Source organism: Myotis daubentonii, chromosome 7, assembly GCF_963259705.1.
Source record: "Myotis daubentonii chromosome 7, mMyoDau2.1, whole genome shotgun sequence".
In the NCBI taxonomy this organism is placed as follows: Eukaryota; Metazoa; Chordata; class Mammalia; order Chiroptera; family Vespertilionidae; genus Myotis; species Myotis daubentonii.
The window spans coordinates 42,126,328-42,143,978 of record NC_081846.1 but is presented as its reverse complement, the minus strand read 5'-3'; the positions used below and the strand labels follow the sequence as shown (position 1 = coordinate 42,143,978).

Sequence of the window (17,651 nt, the reverse complement as noted above, 5' to 3'; positions counted from 1 at the left end):
GGCAAGTTGTTTAATAAACATATTGTCTTTGATATGAGTAGTTAAATTTTGAGAAATTAATTTCATTCAGTTTTTTGGCTTGATATAGATGGTAGATGAGCTTTCTGTTGTTATTTTGCTCTGCTGATGCACCATATTTATATATATGGTTTTTATACCTATCTCTTTTGTCAGAAAATTTAAAGCAGAACAGGTTTATTGTCCCTTACTGTCCATAATTGCCTTTTTTTAGACAGTTCCACTGATCTTCTGGTCCATTTTTCTCTTTACACTCTATGAAAGAAGTATATAAAGTATTTTTTAATGGCTTATTCATGGACTCTCAGTTCTTAGATGTGATCCTTCTACTTTGCAGGGAGTATCTAAGAGAAAAGTCATACTTTAATTTCGGGATAGAAGGGAGGTGTCATACATACTAGGAATGTCCAAGATTTTATGTAGCTGAGATGAAATTACTTTCCTATACTTGTGATGTATATTTTTCTTTGTATTTGGGAATAGTATGGAATAAGTCTTTGGTCTCTGTTAGTTTAGAAATTTAGCAGCTCCTGAAAAGAATATGTAAAATTTAGTGGGTGAAAGTATGATGAGAAATATGGTATTTACATAGTTTTAAGTGTCCCATCACATGATACATATTAATTATAAAAATTTTAGAGTGGAGAAACCTAGCAGGTACTATATAACCAAATGGTGAAAGTTAGCATTACCAGAAATGCTACTTCTCTACATTATGCACCTTCAGACATAACATGCTGAGAAAGGCACATCACTACTGCGGAATTCCTGCCAAAATGTATAATCTGAATTTAATCATGAGAGAACATCATACAAACCCAAATTGAGGGATACTCTATGAAATAACTGACCATTCCCCTTCAAAAGACTCAAGATCATAATAGTCAAAGATAGACTGAAGTACTGTCTCAGATTAAAGAAGATTACGGGACATGACAACTAAATGCACTGTGTGATCCTGGTCTAGAAAAGAGAACATTAGAGGAATAGTTGGCCAAATTTGAATAAACTCTGTAGATTAGTTAATAGTATTGTATCAGTATCAATGGCTTGGATGTGATAATTGAACTATAGTTATGTAAGATGTAAGTATTTGCAGCTGCTGGGTGAAGGAAATTTTTTGTACCATTTTTGCAACTATTTTGTAAGTATGAAATTATTTTAAAGTGGAAAGTTAAAAAGATAAATAATGAACAGTTTGTTTTAGTATAGCTATTTCATATGTTAATGAGAAAAGGTTACTTGATAGCCCCATATTTTTCAGGATTACCCAGAATTTATTTATGTTTCTGTGATTAATTTATTTTCCTTTTTTCAACAGCATGTCATGATGATGTAGTTAAGATTGTGACTCTAGCGTGCAAATATAACCTTTGTATCATACCATTTGGTGGTAGGTATTGTGTCTTTTGAATTTTAATATGATACAAATTTGTTCTTTCAAATTTAAAATATTTGTATTTTAAATATTTGTGCCATCCATGGAAAACAAATATCTTTGTAATTATAGTAAGGTTATTCTGAAAACTTGTTATGCTCCTCATTTCTCTTTTAAGTAGAAGTACCTAAGAAGTGATACACCCTTAGTCCATGGCTTCTTTTCCAAATGTATCCTGTTGAAGCTGTGATTTTAATGCCTACTAGGTGTACTAGTTAATAATACGGATTTTGTAATCAAAGAAAATATAATTTCAAGAGAAACATCAAAAGTGCGTTATTCAAAGTAATGTCCATCGTTAGCTACACATTTCCCCCATGTTTCAGGTAATTTGTGGATACCGTCCCAATAGAACTTTTCTTGTTTTGAGGCAAACCATTCAGAGACCAAATTTTCCACTTCTTCATATGTTTTGAAGTGCTGCTTAGAAAGTGAGTGTGTCATTGATCAGAACAAGTGGTAATCTGAAGGAGCAAGGTCTGGTGAATACGGCAGGTGGGTTAATACTTCCCAGGCAAGATCTTTTAATGTGTCTTTAACTGGTTTTGAAGTGTGTGATGGTGTGTTATCATGATGCAGAATTACTTTGCAGTGTCCTCTGGCACATTCTGGTCATTGCACAATCAAAGCGTGGTTCAAATTGATTATTTGTTGTCAGTAGTGGTCAGTATTAACGGTTTCACCTGGGTTTAGAAGCTCAAAATACACCACACCTTCCTGATCCCACCAAACGCAGAGCATTGTCTTCTTTCCGAAGCGATTTGGCCTTGCAGTGGATGTTGATGGTTGACCTGGATCAACCCATGATTTTGTGCGTTTGGGAGTCTCAAAATAAATCCACTTTTCATCACCAGTCACAATTTGATGCAAAAAGGACTTTCTTTCGTGCCGTTGAAGCAGCATTGTACTGATGACTTTTCGGTTTTCCATTTGTCTTTTGTTCAGTTGATGTGGCACCCATTTTCCTTCCTTTAAAATCTTTCCCATTGCTTGTAAATGATCAGAAATTGTTTGCTGAGCAACGTTTAATCTTTCTGCAAGTTTTTAAGCTTGACATGCATCTTCATCCAATAATGCTTGTAATTATTGGTCTTCAAACTTTTTCAGTTGACTTGGACGTTCTTTCCTTTCACATTGAAATCATCACTTTTAAAGTGTTTAGACCAGTGTTCACAAGTATCTTGAGATGGAGCATGTTCATCATAAGCTTCCCGAAGTATTCAGCAGCACTTTTCTTCAAAATAAAGTAATGAATTAAAACTTCCCGCAAATGCTCTTTTTTTTGGAATGAAATTTGACATTTTTAAGCGTAAAAATATCTATGATGTTAACACCTTCAGAAAATTTGACGTTTGAAGCTTGCTGTCAATACAACAAAATAGCATGCGTATCAAATTGCATATATATCAACATATGTGTAACTCCATCTATTAAAAAAAAATGCATTATTAACCGTTACACCTAGTAAGTAAGAATATGTTTCTGCTTTAGTAATTGCTTTCTAACCTTTATCCTTATGGAGAGAATATTTTTCAAAGGTTAAATATACCCAACGTAAAACTTTGAAAAGGAATATAATGCAGCATAAAAGATCAACAGGGACACTGATGACCAAATCAGTAACTTTTAATAATGAGAATTAATACTGTTTTACACCTTAAGACAGATTTGATCTTTCTTGATCTTTTGTTAACCACATTATTTTAATAACTTTCACAAGCCAAAGGAAATTGCCTTTACTGACTGAATTGGCTATGATGGAATGGTAATGAGATCCCCAAAAATTAGAAGCTTCATATTCTTCAGCTGGTACTTCTGGTTGAATTAATAAAACAATGAATTCAACTTTTTCTAATCAAAGGCACTACAGTGCTACTTTTATTTATTTTCTTTTTTTGTTAAACCTCACCTGAGGATATTTTTTCATTGCTTTTAGGTAAGAGTGGAAGGGAATGAGGGAGGGAGGGAAAGAGAGAAAGATAAATATGGATATGAGAGAGACACAGATTGGTTACCTCCCGCACACACTCTGACCAGGCCAGAGATCAAATCTGTAATCCAGGTGCATGCCCTTGACCAGAAATCTAACCCATGACCCCAAGACACACCGGTCAGGGCTACCGTGCTACTTTTAATGCAATATTTTTCTAATTTTAAATGATTGACAAGCAAAATAGTGGTTATTGAGCACAGGCATGTTTTTAACAGACAATTCATGGTCTCACCTTGTAAAATTAAGCTGAATCTCATGAATCAACACCCTCTGTAGTTCTTACCTTGTATCGAAGTGACTTTCACATGTTTTCTGTACAAAACGCTTGGAAGTACCAATTAAGAATTTATTCTGATATATTTTGATATAGATGTGCTTAAGAATTAACAACAGTATATTCTATATTGGTTTCAAGAAATTATTTTTTCTTTGACAGCAAATGTTAATGGAAAGTAGAAGTACATTGTTCAGATACTTCTGTGTATTATTTATTTTATATTAAAATCACTTTTCTCCAAAGAACATACAAATTTGTTTTTGAATATCATATGGATAATTATAACTTGTTTTTATTCTAATTTATTAAAGCCATTTTTATATGAGGATATAAGATACTATATTAAGTGATAAATGAATCTCATAATTATGGCAGACAGGAGGTAATGGTGTCTCTAGTTTTATAGAATAGGTATTTTTATATTTTATTTTAGGCTATCTTTCCACAGTAATCATTAGCTTAGAACTTTTCTAATCATGTTTTTGGAGTTTCACAAATTGCTATAGGCTTCACTTGAGTGTGCCCAGGGGATAAAGCCACATTGCTTTCAGCCCCATAATAGTTCTTCATTTTGGCACACAGCATAAAATAAAGGTGAGTTTGCTTTTAGTGTGTTAGCATTTACAAACTACATTTTGCAAAGTAGATGTAGGTATTTCCATAGCAGGCCTATTTGTATCAGGGATTAGCCATATGTATATAAGTTGTTGTTTTCTATTTTGGCAGGAGGAACAAGTGTCTCATATGGCCTGAAGTGTCCTGCAGATGAGACAAGAACAATTATTTCTTTGGACACTTCACAGATGGTATATGATTATTAAGATGTATTTGAAAATAGTGTTTGGTTTAAAAAATGTATTTATGGCTCAGTCTTAGTTGTCGTCATTAAAGGGTATATTGTCCATTTTGTTTTAAATTAATTTTATGGTTATATTTTACCCTTGTGTTTAGGTTTTCAAAAGCTAAGCCCACTCTTACTCTAAGGCACATATCTTGATGGTTTTTACTAAATTGGCGGGTGAAATTGATGTTTGGAAAGCATGGATTGGAATATTGATGCAATACATGAACTAATTTGTTAAAAAAAACAAATATTAGTTAACTAAAACAATATTAGTTAAGGTTAATTTGAATCACCAAAACTTGTCCTCCAAATTTTTACTAATGCTGTTGCATTTTTTCTTTTGGAAAAATAGAGGAGCTAAGTACTTTTAATGATAGGATAATTTTTTGCAGTTTTGGCCATTGTGGTCCAAGAGTTGGATATTGTGGCATGTTCAACTTTTTTAAAAAAATATTTTTATTCATTTCAGAGAGGAAGGGAGAAGGATAGATGGAAATATCAATGATGAGAGAAAATCTTTGATTGGCTGCTTCCTGCACGCCCCCTGACCAGGAATTGAACCATTACCTCCTGGCTCATAGGTCAATGCTCAACCACTGAGTTATATACCAGTTGGGCTAAACTTTTAATTTGGGTATGAACTTTATTTTTGTATTGTCAACGATATTCCTGGTTAATATTCCTCATTATAATAAAAATATATATATTTTAAATCTTCACCCGAGGATTTTCCCCCATTGATTCTGGAGAGAGAAGAAGAAGAGAGAAACATCAATGTGAGAAACATCAGTCAGTTGCCTCCTGTATCCACCCCAACTGGGGATTGAATCCGCAACCTGGTTATGTGCTTTGACTGGCAGTTAAACCCACGACCCTTTGGTGCACAGGATAATGTTCTAACCACGTGAGCCACACGGGCCATTGTAAAAATAATTTTTTTCTAACTGTTTAATTTAAAATTCTCTTAAATACCATTATTGGTTTTATCTTCCTTTTTTTCTCTACTATTTTAAGGCAGATTCTGGTATTTTGCTACTTTACACCTAAATATTTATGTGCATCTCTTTAATTACCCAATCAACATTTAGGTCTCTAGTTGTCTCAAAATTTATGTTCATTTGTTCAAATGGGGATTCATACAAGGCCCACATTAACTTTTGGTTGTTTCCTTAAGTCTCATTGTAATTGAAGCCTTGTTCTTCCTTTTTGAATGCTGCTGACTTAGAGAAACTAGGTTATTTGTAATATAGACCATGTCATATTTTGAATTTGCCTGTTGCTTCTTGGTGTCATTTAACTCTTCCTCTAGGTTCTATATGTCCTCTAAACCTGAAGTTAAATATAAAATCTAGTTAGCTTTAGGCCTAGCTTTTAATATATTTTTTAAGCAAGAATATGTCAAAGATGATGACGTGCTTTTCTGTGTCATGTCACATAGGGAGGTACATAATAGTTGTCCACTTTTAGTGTTGCTAAAATTGATTAGCAAGTTAGTGACAGCCTGATTATCCTACAAAATTACCCATCAGCCTTTGTTCTCATCCCAGAGTTTAAGAAAAGGGAGTTTCCTGCGGAGTAACTTATTCTGAAATAGACTTTGGAATGTGTTTGAATTTCTGGCTCTTTATTTTACTATGTATAGATTTAGCTCTAATCTGTTACTAAGTGTTTAAAATTGAGACAGTGATACTGTGGAAGGTTATTGTGAAGATTAAATGAGGTAATATATGTAAAAGTCTTTATATTGAGTAGATGCTTAAAATTCTGGTTTCTAACCATTTATTTTGTAGAAAAACCTTATATACTCACTGCCTTTAACATTGGAATCTCTCCAATATTATATGGATGCATGGTCCTTATAATTGTGTTTTGCATTGAAGTATATAAACTGTATCTGTGCATGATTTGTACAGTGTACTTCTGATGCAGTATGTACAAAATAGGAAAATTAGTTGTACCAGTTTTCTACTTAAATATATAATACTAAGACCTATTGGCCTTGAAAGTTTTAGTTTTATTGTTGACTTGTATGGCATAGTATATAGTGGATGTAATAAGGTAGCCAATATATTATCTTTAGGTTTCGCTATTAGTGTCCATAGGTGGTTTCTAAATTTATCTTCATTAGTTTGTTTTTTATTCTACTAAAAATATCTTTGGACTCCTGGTAAATATAAGGTATATAATTAATACAAGTATATAATTGCTTCAAGAATCAGTCTACTGGGGGAGGAGATGTATATAAATTATTATAATACCAGAGGCCCAGTGCATGAAATTCGTGCATGGGTAGGGTCCCTATGCCTGGCCAGTGATCAGGGCCGATAGGGGCCTTCAACTGCCGGCCGGGGCCTTCCTTCCAGCTGTCAGCTGGGACCTCCCTTCCCCGGCTACTGGCTGGGGCCTTCCTTTGTTCCACGCCACCCCCTGGTGGTCAGTGCACATCATAGCGAGCGATAAAACTCCTGGTCGAATTCCTGAAGCGACACTTCGCATATTAGCCTTTTATATATATAGATAAGGTTCTATCAGATTACTAAATTTTGTCTTTTAACTTTACAGTTGAATAACTTTTGTTTAGCTGTCATGGGGCCAAAAGCTTGATTTTGCCATAGTTATATTGAAATCACTGTTTTCTTATTTTGAGAGTATAATTATGATAGTTTTGTATAACATAAAAAGTACATTCACATATATCATCTTAGTTAATATTTATCATAACCCTGTGAATTAAGCAGTGCAGCTATTTGTATGTGTTCAAATTTGGAATATAGGTAGCCTGAGACTGTTATTTTCGTATTATCGATTGTGTTCTTTCCTATTTATTATTTACTAGACTTATGTGCATTAGTTATTGCCATGAAATTGAACATATCAGAGTGCAAAGAAAGCTTCTCTGGGATCCAGAAGAAGATTCTGTATGTTACCTGATTGCTCAACCAAACAGAAGGGGAACAGAATCTGCTCTAAATAGTAGAAAGTAATTCATCAAGATTCATATATATATAAGAATTAGGTCAAATAAGAATGTTAAAAACACTTATTTGACAGGCATACATTTACTAAGTTGAGCCAGATGATAGTTTCTTCTTTTCAGCAGAAGGCAGGGATGTGCTTTGTTTTTTAGCTGGGGTCTGTGGTGCTGCTTTGGTCTATGACATCTGTAAGGGTGTCATTTACAGTATGCAAATGTCTTTGCAGGTATCTTTTTCTAATCTCAGGTGGACATCTTCTGATATTCTTAAATATTATTGCTAACTGTTAACAATAATATTAATAGTATTGCAAAATGACAGGAACTGTGTATACTAACCTTTTTATGTGTAGTATCTCATTTAATTTTTACAGCAACCCTGTGATTAGGTATTGCTATCCACACTTTACAAATAAGGAAACACTTAGCTTAGACAGTTCAATAATTTGCCCATGATAAGAGGTATAGTTTAATTTAAATTAATATCTGAATGAAGACAGAGTCTGTGTTTTAAACCACCTCTTGTTAATATACTGCCTATGTTATATCTTTCATATATATTCAGGGATAAATGGAGCTTTCTGGTGTGAGTAACCCTACCTGCCTAATTACTCTCTTATCACTTGCTGCTTTCAGTTAGGAAGTTCTGTTTCCTGTCAATAGTTCATGGAGATGAGACCTTTTTATTCCTTTGCAACAGAATCGAATCCTCTGGGTTGATGAGAACAATCTGACAGCTCATGTAGAGGCTGGCATAACAGGACAAGAGTTGGAAAGACAGGTATGTTATTTCTTTAGTTAAAATTTTCAAAACTGGCATGTGTCCCCTCTATGAATGAAGTACCTTTCATAATACATTCACTGAACAAGTTTGTTCAGTTTCTGTTGTGGGTCAGGCACTGAGCTAGACACAGTAATGAATGACACCATCCCCTACACTTGGATAGCTTATGTTATATTACGACAGGTCATTAGACAATTATGATTCAGAGTGAGAATATCTAGGTGAAAGCTAAATGTGAGGTATTGTGACTCATCAAATGGGTTAGGAGGAAAGGAGTTGGACAAAAAAAAAATGTATCATAGAAAATGCAGCATTTAAAATGAGACTTCAGGATGAGTGAGAATTAACCAGAAAGTAAAGGGTTGGGGAGAACAATCCAGTTAGGAAGCAGCATGTACAGAGGCTTTATAGGCAGCTGTTGCTTTTGGGGGCCTGCAGGTAGCTGAGTATGGCTGAGATCTAGTGTGTTTATATGGGATAGCCCACATGCTTGGTGAATGTATATCGAGTGGGTGAACATGTAGTAATGGTAAATGATGAAGGTAGGAAAACATGAAGAGGTGAGATTATAAAGGGCCGTATAAAGCCCCTTTTAGAAGTTTGAACATAATCTTTGTAATTAGATACTTCTGGCTTCTGTGTGGAGGATGGATGGAGCATGTCGGGAAGGTTCAGAGGGTGCTGCAATAATTCAGGCAATTGCTGATAGTGACCTGCAATAAAGTAGTAAGAATGGAGCAAAAAGGAACAAATTGGACATAGCATTTTTGGAAGTTGGTGGTAAATTGTATCAGCTGGTAGATGTTGATATTTGCTACTTACTGAACTTCTCAATGTATAATGTTATTGAAAACTGCTCATCTCATGTAGTTAGTGAAACTCTTGGGGTCCTTCTGTACTTTTGGGGGGATCCTAATTAATTTTTTTTAAAACTTTTGGTTCCCTTTATGGTTTCTAAGCAGGCAATTATTAAAATGTATTGGTTCCTTCAACCTCCTCAAACATGGGCAAGATGTAACTCAGCTTTTATAAACAAAAATTAGAATGTCCAGTTTGTTGATGTTCTTACCACTTTGTTCCACTTGGGTTACAGAGACTCCCTCCTCTTTTTAAAAGGACTTTGAGGGATATGTGACATACTTATTGATCTTACTTTTTTTTTTGTCTTTTTCCTTCTTTCTTGTAAAGAGTTGAATGAAATTGGTATGCCAGCGAACAATTTTATATGAAAGGCTTTGAAAAAAATTATTAAACTCTTTACTGTCTTTATTTTTAATTTAATGCAGTAAGAACAGAGAACTGGAACATATTTGTTGAGACGTTAAAGATCTTCAATAAGTCAAGGTTTTATATAAGTTAGCATAATTAGATTTGCTAATTATTATAGTTTCAGTGGGCAGAATAATAGTACTTAATGAAAAAAAAACAACCTATAAAAAGTTCCATATTAGTCTTCCATTATGCCTGAATGAGGCATTATCAACAAAGCAATTTTTTAAAAATAAAGGATGGCCTTTCATGTCCCAATTTTATATTTTTATTGTGGTATTTGATGTAGTATTTTAACCTTTCCAAGTTTTCTTTTTCTTAAAAGGTTAGATTTAAAATTCAGGGAACATATTTCTTTGAGATTTAAATGAAATTTTCTTAGAGTAAGAACTTCTGATACTTTACTTACTATTTCATTTCTCTAAATAAAACTTTCTTTTTTGCTTCTAGTAGACTATAATATAGTTTCTACATCTGTTTTGATCCCAATTCAAGTTCTTCCTTGTTAAACTCTGTGTCCTTCAGTTTCTGTTTCAGTTGAGGTAACCAGCTAAAAACATCCTGCTTTTTCCTTTTAGAAGTTTTAAAATTACAGATATATTGTAGTTGTGTAGCACAGATTTTAATCTTTTTAATTTTTAAATTACATTGATGTTAAAATATTTAAAATTTAAGGCGGTCACTAACATGTCAATTATGAATTTTGGGAATTTGCTTTTAGGCTTATTAAATCTTTGGCTATTTCATTTTATTAGTTAATAGCCTAGGGATGTGTGACTTATATTTTTCCTGCCTACAGACTCATTTCCCTATGCTTCAGTTTCTTTCTTCATCTCTAAAATGAAGATAATAATTCCTCTACATAGGGTTTTCATTAGGATGAAATACATTAATAATGTAAAGTACTTAGAACTTGTATCATTGCACTAATTTTTATTGAGCACTGTCTGTTTTATTCAAATACAGCTGACTTTAAGTATTCCTTCTACATGCCAAAGACTCCCAAATTTTTATCATCACCTCACACTTCTTTCATGAACTCCAGACTTGTATATCCAGTTGCTTAGTTGATGTCTCGATTTGCATATTTAATACACATTTTAGACAAAATGTCTTTTTTTTTAAAAATATATTTTATTGATTTTTTTAGAGAGGAAGAGAGAGAGATAAAGTCAGAAACATCGATGAGAGAGAAACATCGATCAGCTGCCTCCTGCACATCTCCTACTGGGGATGTGCCCGCAACCCAGGTACATGCCCTTGACCGGAATCGAACCTGGGACCTTTCAGTCCGCAGGCCGACACTCTATCCACTGAGCCAAACCCGTTGCGGCTTAGACAAAATGTCTTAAACCAGTGGTCAGCAAACTGTGGCTCGCGAGTCACATGCGGCTCTTTGGCCCCTTGAGTGTGGCTCTTCCACAAAATACCGACTTCTGCGCATGGGCCACGAAGTTTCAATCGCACTGTACGTGCGTGCCCGCATGTTATTTTGTGGAAGAGCCACACTCAAGGGGCCAAAGAGCCGCATGTCTTGCGAGCCGCAGTTTGCCGACCACTGTCTTAAACTAACTCAACATTTTAAAAATTGAATTTCTGTTTTTCTCCACGGTTGGCTTTTTCTGTAGCCTTCTCATTCTCAATTGATGGAATTCAGTACTTTGGGAAGCTTGGGCTTAAATCCTTGGAGTCATTTATTTTTATTTAGTTGTTTTAGAATGGTTTTATTGAGTTATAATTGCCATGCAATAAACTGTACTTATTTAATATCTACAACTTGAGAGATTTACAGTTAAGATGGTAGCGTAGGTAAATGTGGTTCTCAAACACTCCCACAACCACATCAAAATGACAACTAAACTGGAGAACAACCATCATTCAAAACCATCTAAAATCTAGCTGAATGGAGGTCCTACAATTAAGGATTTAAAGAAGAAACTACATGGAGACTGATAGGAGGGGTGGAGACATGGAAAGGCTGGTCTCACACCCACATATGGTGGTTTAAAATTGGGAAGGATATCTTGGTTGCGGAGGGACTCCCTGAGGAGCAAGGGGCCCCAGCCCACACCAGGCCTCCCAGCCCAGGGTTCCAGAGCTAGGAAGAGAAGTTCCCATAACTTCTGGCTGTAAAAACCAGTGGGTTTTGTGGTTGAGTGAAACAGGGCTCCTGGTGTCCTAGGCAATTTTATGCACGAACTTTCTCATATTCAATCTGAGCTCCAGCACTGGAGCAGCAGCTTGAAAGGAACCAGGGACATATGGGGAGGAACTGAATTGTCTGGCATCAGGGCAAGAGCTGGGGTGGGGCATAATTATGCCAGGCAAAAGTACTGGCAGAGGCCGTTTTCCCTTTTCTGAGACAACCCCCTCAGAGTCAGCAGGCAGGCACTATATCTGAGTCCCCATCAGCCTGGCTCACACTGTTCATCCTACCCTGGTGATTTCCTAAAATTCTGCCCACCCAACTTGTGGGCCAACCCATGCTGTTTCCAGTGACCTGTCTTTGGCTCATGCTTCAGACTTTCCTAAAATCTCTGAATCAAGCATCATCTGGTCTCTGTGTACTCTGTAACTCTTGCTAAGTGTCCTCAGACCTCGCACTAGTGACAGCTAGCCTTGTTCATAGCTTGGTCTCTCCTGGGCACCTCTAAGCCCAGAACAAGTAGCAGCCATCTGCAGATCACTCTGTAGCTCATGCCAGTAGCCCCAGGCAGGGCACAGACCAAGGCTGACCTTGCACACACTCGATAGACAGTTTCAGATCACTGCAGATTACAGTCCTACTGCCTCCACGAGTGACACACTTAATGGGTGGACTCAGTGAGCACCAAAGCCCTCTGAAGCAAGTCCTCCATAGGGCTGGTTCCTGCACAGCAGTTCCTCCACTATAATAGTAGCCGGTCCTTGCAGCTGATCAGCCTGGGGGTCAATCTCTTCCAGTGACATTAACAGCAATCAAGGCTCAACAATAACAAGAGAATGCACACAGTCCACACAGGTGCACCTCAAGCGCTCAGCTTGGGTGAATGGGGAGGCTGTGCTACTGGGCCCTTCAGGACATCTACTTTACCAAGTCTGGGAGACATAGCAGCTCTACCTAATACATAAAAACAAACATAGTGAAGCAGCCAAAATGTGAAGATAAACAGGTCCCAAATGAAAGCAAAGGAGAAATATCCAGAAAAAGAACTAAATGAAATGAAAGCTAGCAAACTACCAGATACAAAGTTCAAAACAATGGTTATAAGATGCACAAGAAACTTAATGAGAACTTCAACAACATAAAAAAAAAGGACATAGCAACCATAAAAACGAACCAGTCAGAGATGAAGGTTACACTAACTGAAATAAAGAATACTCTACAGGGAAGCAATTGTAGAGTAGGTGAAACCAAGAATCAAATCAGCAATTTGGAATATAAGGAAGCAAAAAACCCCCAATCAGAACAGAAAGAAAAAAAAAAAAGAAGAATAAAAAAAACAGTGAAGATAGTGTAAGGAGCCTCTGGGAAAACGTCAAGTATATCAACTTTCACATCATGAGGGTGCCGGAAGGAGAACACAGAAAACAAGAAATTGAAAACCTATTTAAAAAATAATGACAGAAGACTTCCCTAACCTGGTGAAGGAAATAGATATACAAGTCCTGGAAGCACATAGAGTCCCAAACTCTGTATGCACTTATAGAAATAATTTAAATGTGTAATTATTTGCTTCTGTATAGGTAATGTGGAGATTTTGTCTTGAGAATATATGAAAACTCCCTGTTCAATACCTAGCACATCTAAGCTTCCATGAATACCTTTTCTTTTCCTTCTCCTAATTTCAGAAAATTTGAGAAGCAGTAGTCTTTTGAAAAGAAATAATATGAATATAGATTGTTTGGAAGTTAGGAAAGAAATATAACAGTTTGATAATCTTCATTTTAACCTGTTCAGTCATGTATTTAAGCTACCTTCTTGTGGGTGGTTATTAATCTCTTAAAATTAAATAAATATATTAAATATTTAGTGAAAAAATCCTATTATGTAACAATTGATATATGTTTAAACCTTGTTTTTCTAGCAACAAACCTAGAAAAGGTAAATAATTTGCATTGCTTGTGTGGGAAAGCTAACAAATTATATTTAACCTAATTGGCTCTCAAATTTTGGATTACAGCTTTCATACCATATTTAAATATGTGGATACAAACATAGCTGACATATTCTACATCTATGCATGGCTTACTTGAAAAATGGAAGCAGTTGCTTAACTGGATGACTATCAAATGGTCAACACAGATTGATGGGCTTGAGTGCTATAGACAGTGGCTATGCAGATGGTGGTGTCTGTACTGTTTGACATGAGATGGCAGAGTCTTTAAAAATGATTTCAGTGGAATGGCTTTGGTGTTGCAGTAAAGGGCATCCATTCAACCTCAGGTGCTGTGCAGCTGGCAAAGCCAAGCTAATATAGAAAAATGAGAAACAAGTGACTATTTAATGTACAGGAATGCACGATCTGCATTACAAATAAATGACAGTATTACATGCAGGAAACCTGGCCAGATGGCTGTACATTAAAACACATGACTCCTAGAGAGAATTAAGTACAGGCAATTTGCTTGGGTTTTCTGCAGGCCTGCTGCATATTATATTAGGGTAGGGAGAACAAGAGATTAAGTGCTTTATTTATTGAAAGTGTTTAGGTGAAGTTGGCAGTTGTTTAAGCATACTCTGATCTCCATAAGTATTTACATGGTCTCTTTGTGGAAAAAAATAGTAGGGTGGGTAGTTGGCTTTAAAATAAAAGGATATAAGGAATAAGATTGTCTTGTGAACTTGTGAAAAATGCAACTGTCTTTTTGGACCACATCTTAGTTTTGTAAAGTTTTCCTTGACGCAAAAGCTTAAACATTTTTGTGGGGGACAAGTATGATGAAACAAGTATTTCTTTTTCTATATAGGTTTTAATGAGTCCAAATTCCAGTGACATATGGGGATTTAAAAGTGGGAAGAGTTAATATGTTGAGTGCTTTGTGAAATGGGAACATTTTCACTAGTAAAACATTACATATTTGTTTTTCAGCTTAAAGAAAGTGGTTATTGTACAGGTCATGAACCAGATTCCATGGAATTCAGCACTGTGGGAGGATGGGTATCTACTCGGGCATCAGGCATGAAGAAGAATATCTATGGCAATATTGAAGACCTGGTAAATTTTTTCTAGTTATTTTATAATCATTGATTAATATATAGAGATTATAAAGTGATGTAAGCCTTTAAAATTTAGTTGGATGGTGGAGTCCCCTCAGAAATATACTTATTTTGATTATGGTAACACTGATTGTGCAGTGGTCATTACTTAAGGGTGCTCCTTTTCAAGTGATTGATATTTAAGCTTGGTAAATGTTTCATAGTATCTGATATAAAATATATAAATATTATTTGATAATCCTCATGGAGCGTCAGTGTTCAACTCTACCAAGATTTTAGTCAATTTATTTAGATGATCTCATCATTGTTACTCTTGCCTTAGGAGATTTTTATATTTTTCTGAAAAAATAATTTTTCTATATGGAGTTAAAGAGCCTGAATGAAAATGTTCTAGTGAGTGGCCATATAACCTCTAATGTTTTGTGTGCACACACCATTTTGTTTTACTGATCTGGTGTCAGTGCTCTAACAGTTATTATTATTTTTAAATATATTTTTATTGATTTCAGACAGGAAGGGAGAGGGAGAGAGAGATAGAAACATACATGAGAGAGGATCATTGAATGGCTGCCTCCTGCATTTCCCCTACTGGGGATCGAGCCTGCATCCCGGTTATGTGCCCTTGACCCGAATCAAACCCGGGACCCTTCAGTCTGCAGACCAGTGCTCTACCCGCTGAGCTAAACCAGCCAGAGCTGACAATTATTTTGATAGTGTAACAACTATGGTTAGGAATAGCAACCAGGTTAGCATCCTGGTTAGGAATTAGGTATCGTTTGTTCCATTTGTACTTTTAGTAGTTGACCTGATAGTTGTATGACCTTGACCTAATTGGTTCGCCTTTCTAAACAAGTTTCCTCCCCTGTAAAATGGAATAAGTAAATATTAATTGCTGTATAGAGTTATAAGAAGTAAAGGACATAAAATGAAAATTCTTAGTTCCAAAATGTTAGTTTCCTTATCAGCAATATTTTGATAACAATTTTAAATAACTTTATGAGACTATTAAAGTTAGGGTAGGGAGAACAAGAGATTAAGTGCTTTATTTATTTAAGTGCTTAATAATGTTCCTAACATTATTCTTAGAGTTACTTAGCTTTGCTTTTCAAATCTAAAATTTCAACATTTTTATCAATATCTTCATTACTGGAAATATCAAATCTTTGATGAATTTTGGTTCTTTATAGTTACATCAGAAATTTAAGACTTTGTCTGTATTATGAATACTTTTTAAATGTTTACATTATCCTGTTTATATATATTTTTACTGACTTTTGGAAATTAAATTTTCATTTTGCAATGAAAATAAATTCAGTTTCAGAGAGAGAATTTGATCCTTTTGCTATTGTATTATTAAGAGTTTTATCAGAGTTAAGCAAATATTTGACAGATTGCTATATTTAGTACTACTAAATTTATTTTCATCCTTTTTAGAGAAATTTAAGGGCCATAAATTATAAGCATACATTGTAATGTACTTATTTGCATTAGTAATTACTTAGCATATTTTACTTTTAACATAAAATTTTTTATAATATATAATTTCCACTGAAACTGGCTTAATTTCCATTAATTGCTTTTATGAAAACTGCTGAAGTTAATATATTCCTTTATGTGGTTAGAATAGAATTCATGAAAAACATTAAATTTCTTGTGATAAAAATATTTCTCTAATCAATATTGTTGCATAATTCTTTCAAGTACAATAAATAATGATACTAATACCTATTTAGTTGTTTGAAAAGAGCTGAGGATGGTTAGTATAAATTTTTAACATTATAACCTGAAAATTGAGATGTCTTGGTGCTTTCTGTATGTTATGGGATAAACTTTTCATCTTACATTCTGGTTGCTACTTGTTTTTAAGGTCATTTTAAGGAATTCTAATTATAGTCCAACTCAAATATATTTTTTTAAATATATTTTATTGATTTTTTACAGAGAGGAAGGGAGAAGGATAGAGAGTTAGAAACATTGATGAGAGAGAAACATTGACCAGCTGCCTCCTGCACACTCCCTACTGGGGATGTGCCCGCAACCAAGGTACATGCCCTTGACCGGAATCGAACCTGGGACTCTTCAGTCCACAGGCCGACGCTCTATCCACTGAGCCAAACTGGTTTGGCTCAAATATTTTTTAATTTAATGATTATCTCTTCATAAATGATTTCCTGATCATTTGATTAAATGATTATGATTTTTATGGTTTGCTATAAAGTTGAAGCTCTTGGCCATCAGCAATAATCCATTGCTTCTGTGAAAGATTCCTTGGTGTACTATTCAGTTATGAAACACAGATGGAAAGTCAGATATGCTATTATATTAACTAAATAAAATAATTTCTAACACTTTTAATATCTTTGTACTTATCTTTACAGACCATTTACTAAGCATGCTCACAAACATATAGATATATCTAGTTTTTAATATAAAAAGGACCATACCATGTTTATTCTGCTTTTTAAATTATATTATCGACGTGTTAATATGTAAATGAACATAGGTTTGCACATCATTTAAGTAGAGTGCATATAATTCTTTTGTTGGTAATTCATAGTTTATTAAAGTAACTCCTTATTAATAAACATTTAAGTTTTCTTGATTTCAAAACTATCAAAAACAAAGGGGGAAAATAATCCACTTTATTAATACTTTTTAGCATACATCTTTAAATGTTTTTTTGGGGGGTAAGTTCCTAGAGCTTGAATTATTGGACAAGATGCTTAAACATTTTTAAATCTATGTATCCTATAGCCAAATTGCTCTACAGGGATTTTGTGCCAATTGACATTCCCACTAGCACTATGAGAATCCTTATTTTATTGGACTCTTTATTTATATTTTGCCTTAATTT

General features: G+C 34.7%; 1 protein-coding gene across 3 annotated transcripts in view; it reads left to right on the top strand.

The window, feature by feature from the left end:
* The window catches only part of AGPS (alkylglycerone phosphate synthase), a 135,287-nt gene that overhangs the window by 47,414 nt on the left and 70,222 nt on the right, over positions 1 to 17,651 (top strand). For all 3 annotated transcript variants that reach the window (XM_059703983.1, XM_059703984.1, XM_059703985.1), the window contains exons 6-9: positions 1,340 to 1,411; positions 4,453 to 4,532; positions 8,245 to 8,325; positions 14,670 to 14,795. In XM_059703983.1, coding sequence (XP_059559966.1) covers positions 1,340 to 1,411; positions 4,453 to 4,532; positions 8,245 to 8,325; positions 14,670 to 14,795 — 359 coding nt within the window. The remainder of the gene's footprint in view (positions 1 to 1,339; positions 1,412 to 4,452; positions 4,533 to 8,244; positions 8,326 to 14,669; positions 14,796 to 17,651) is intronic.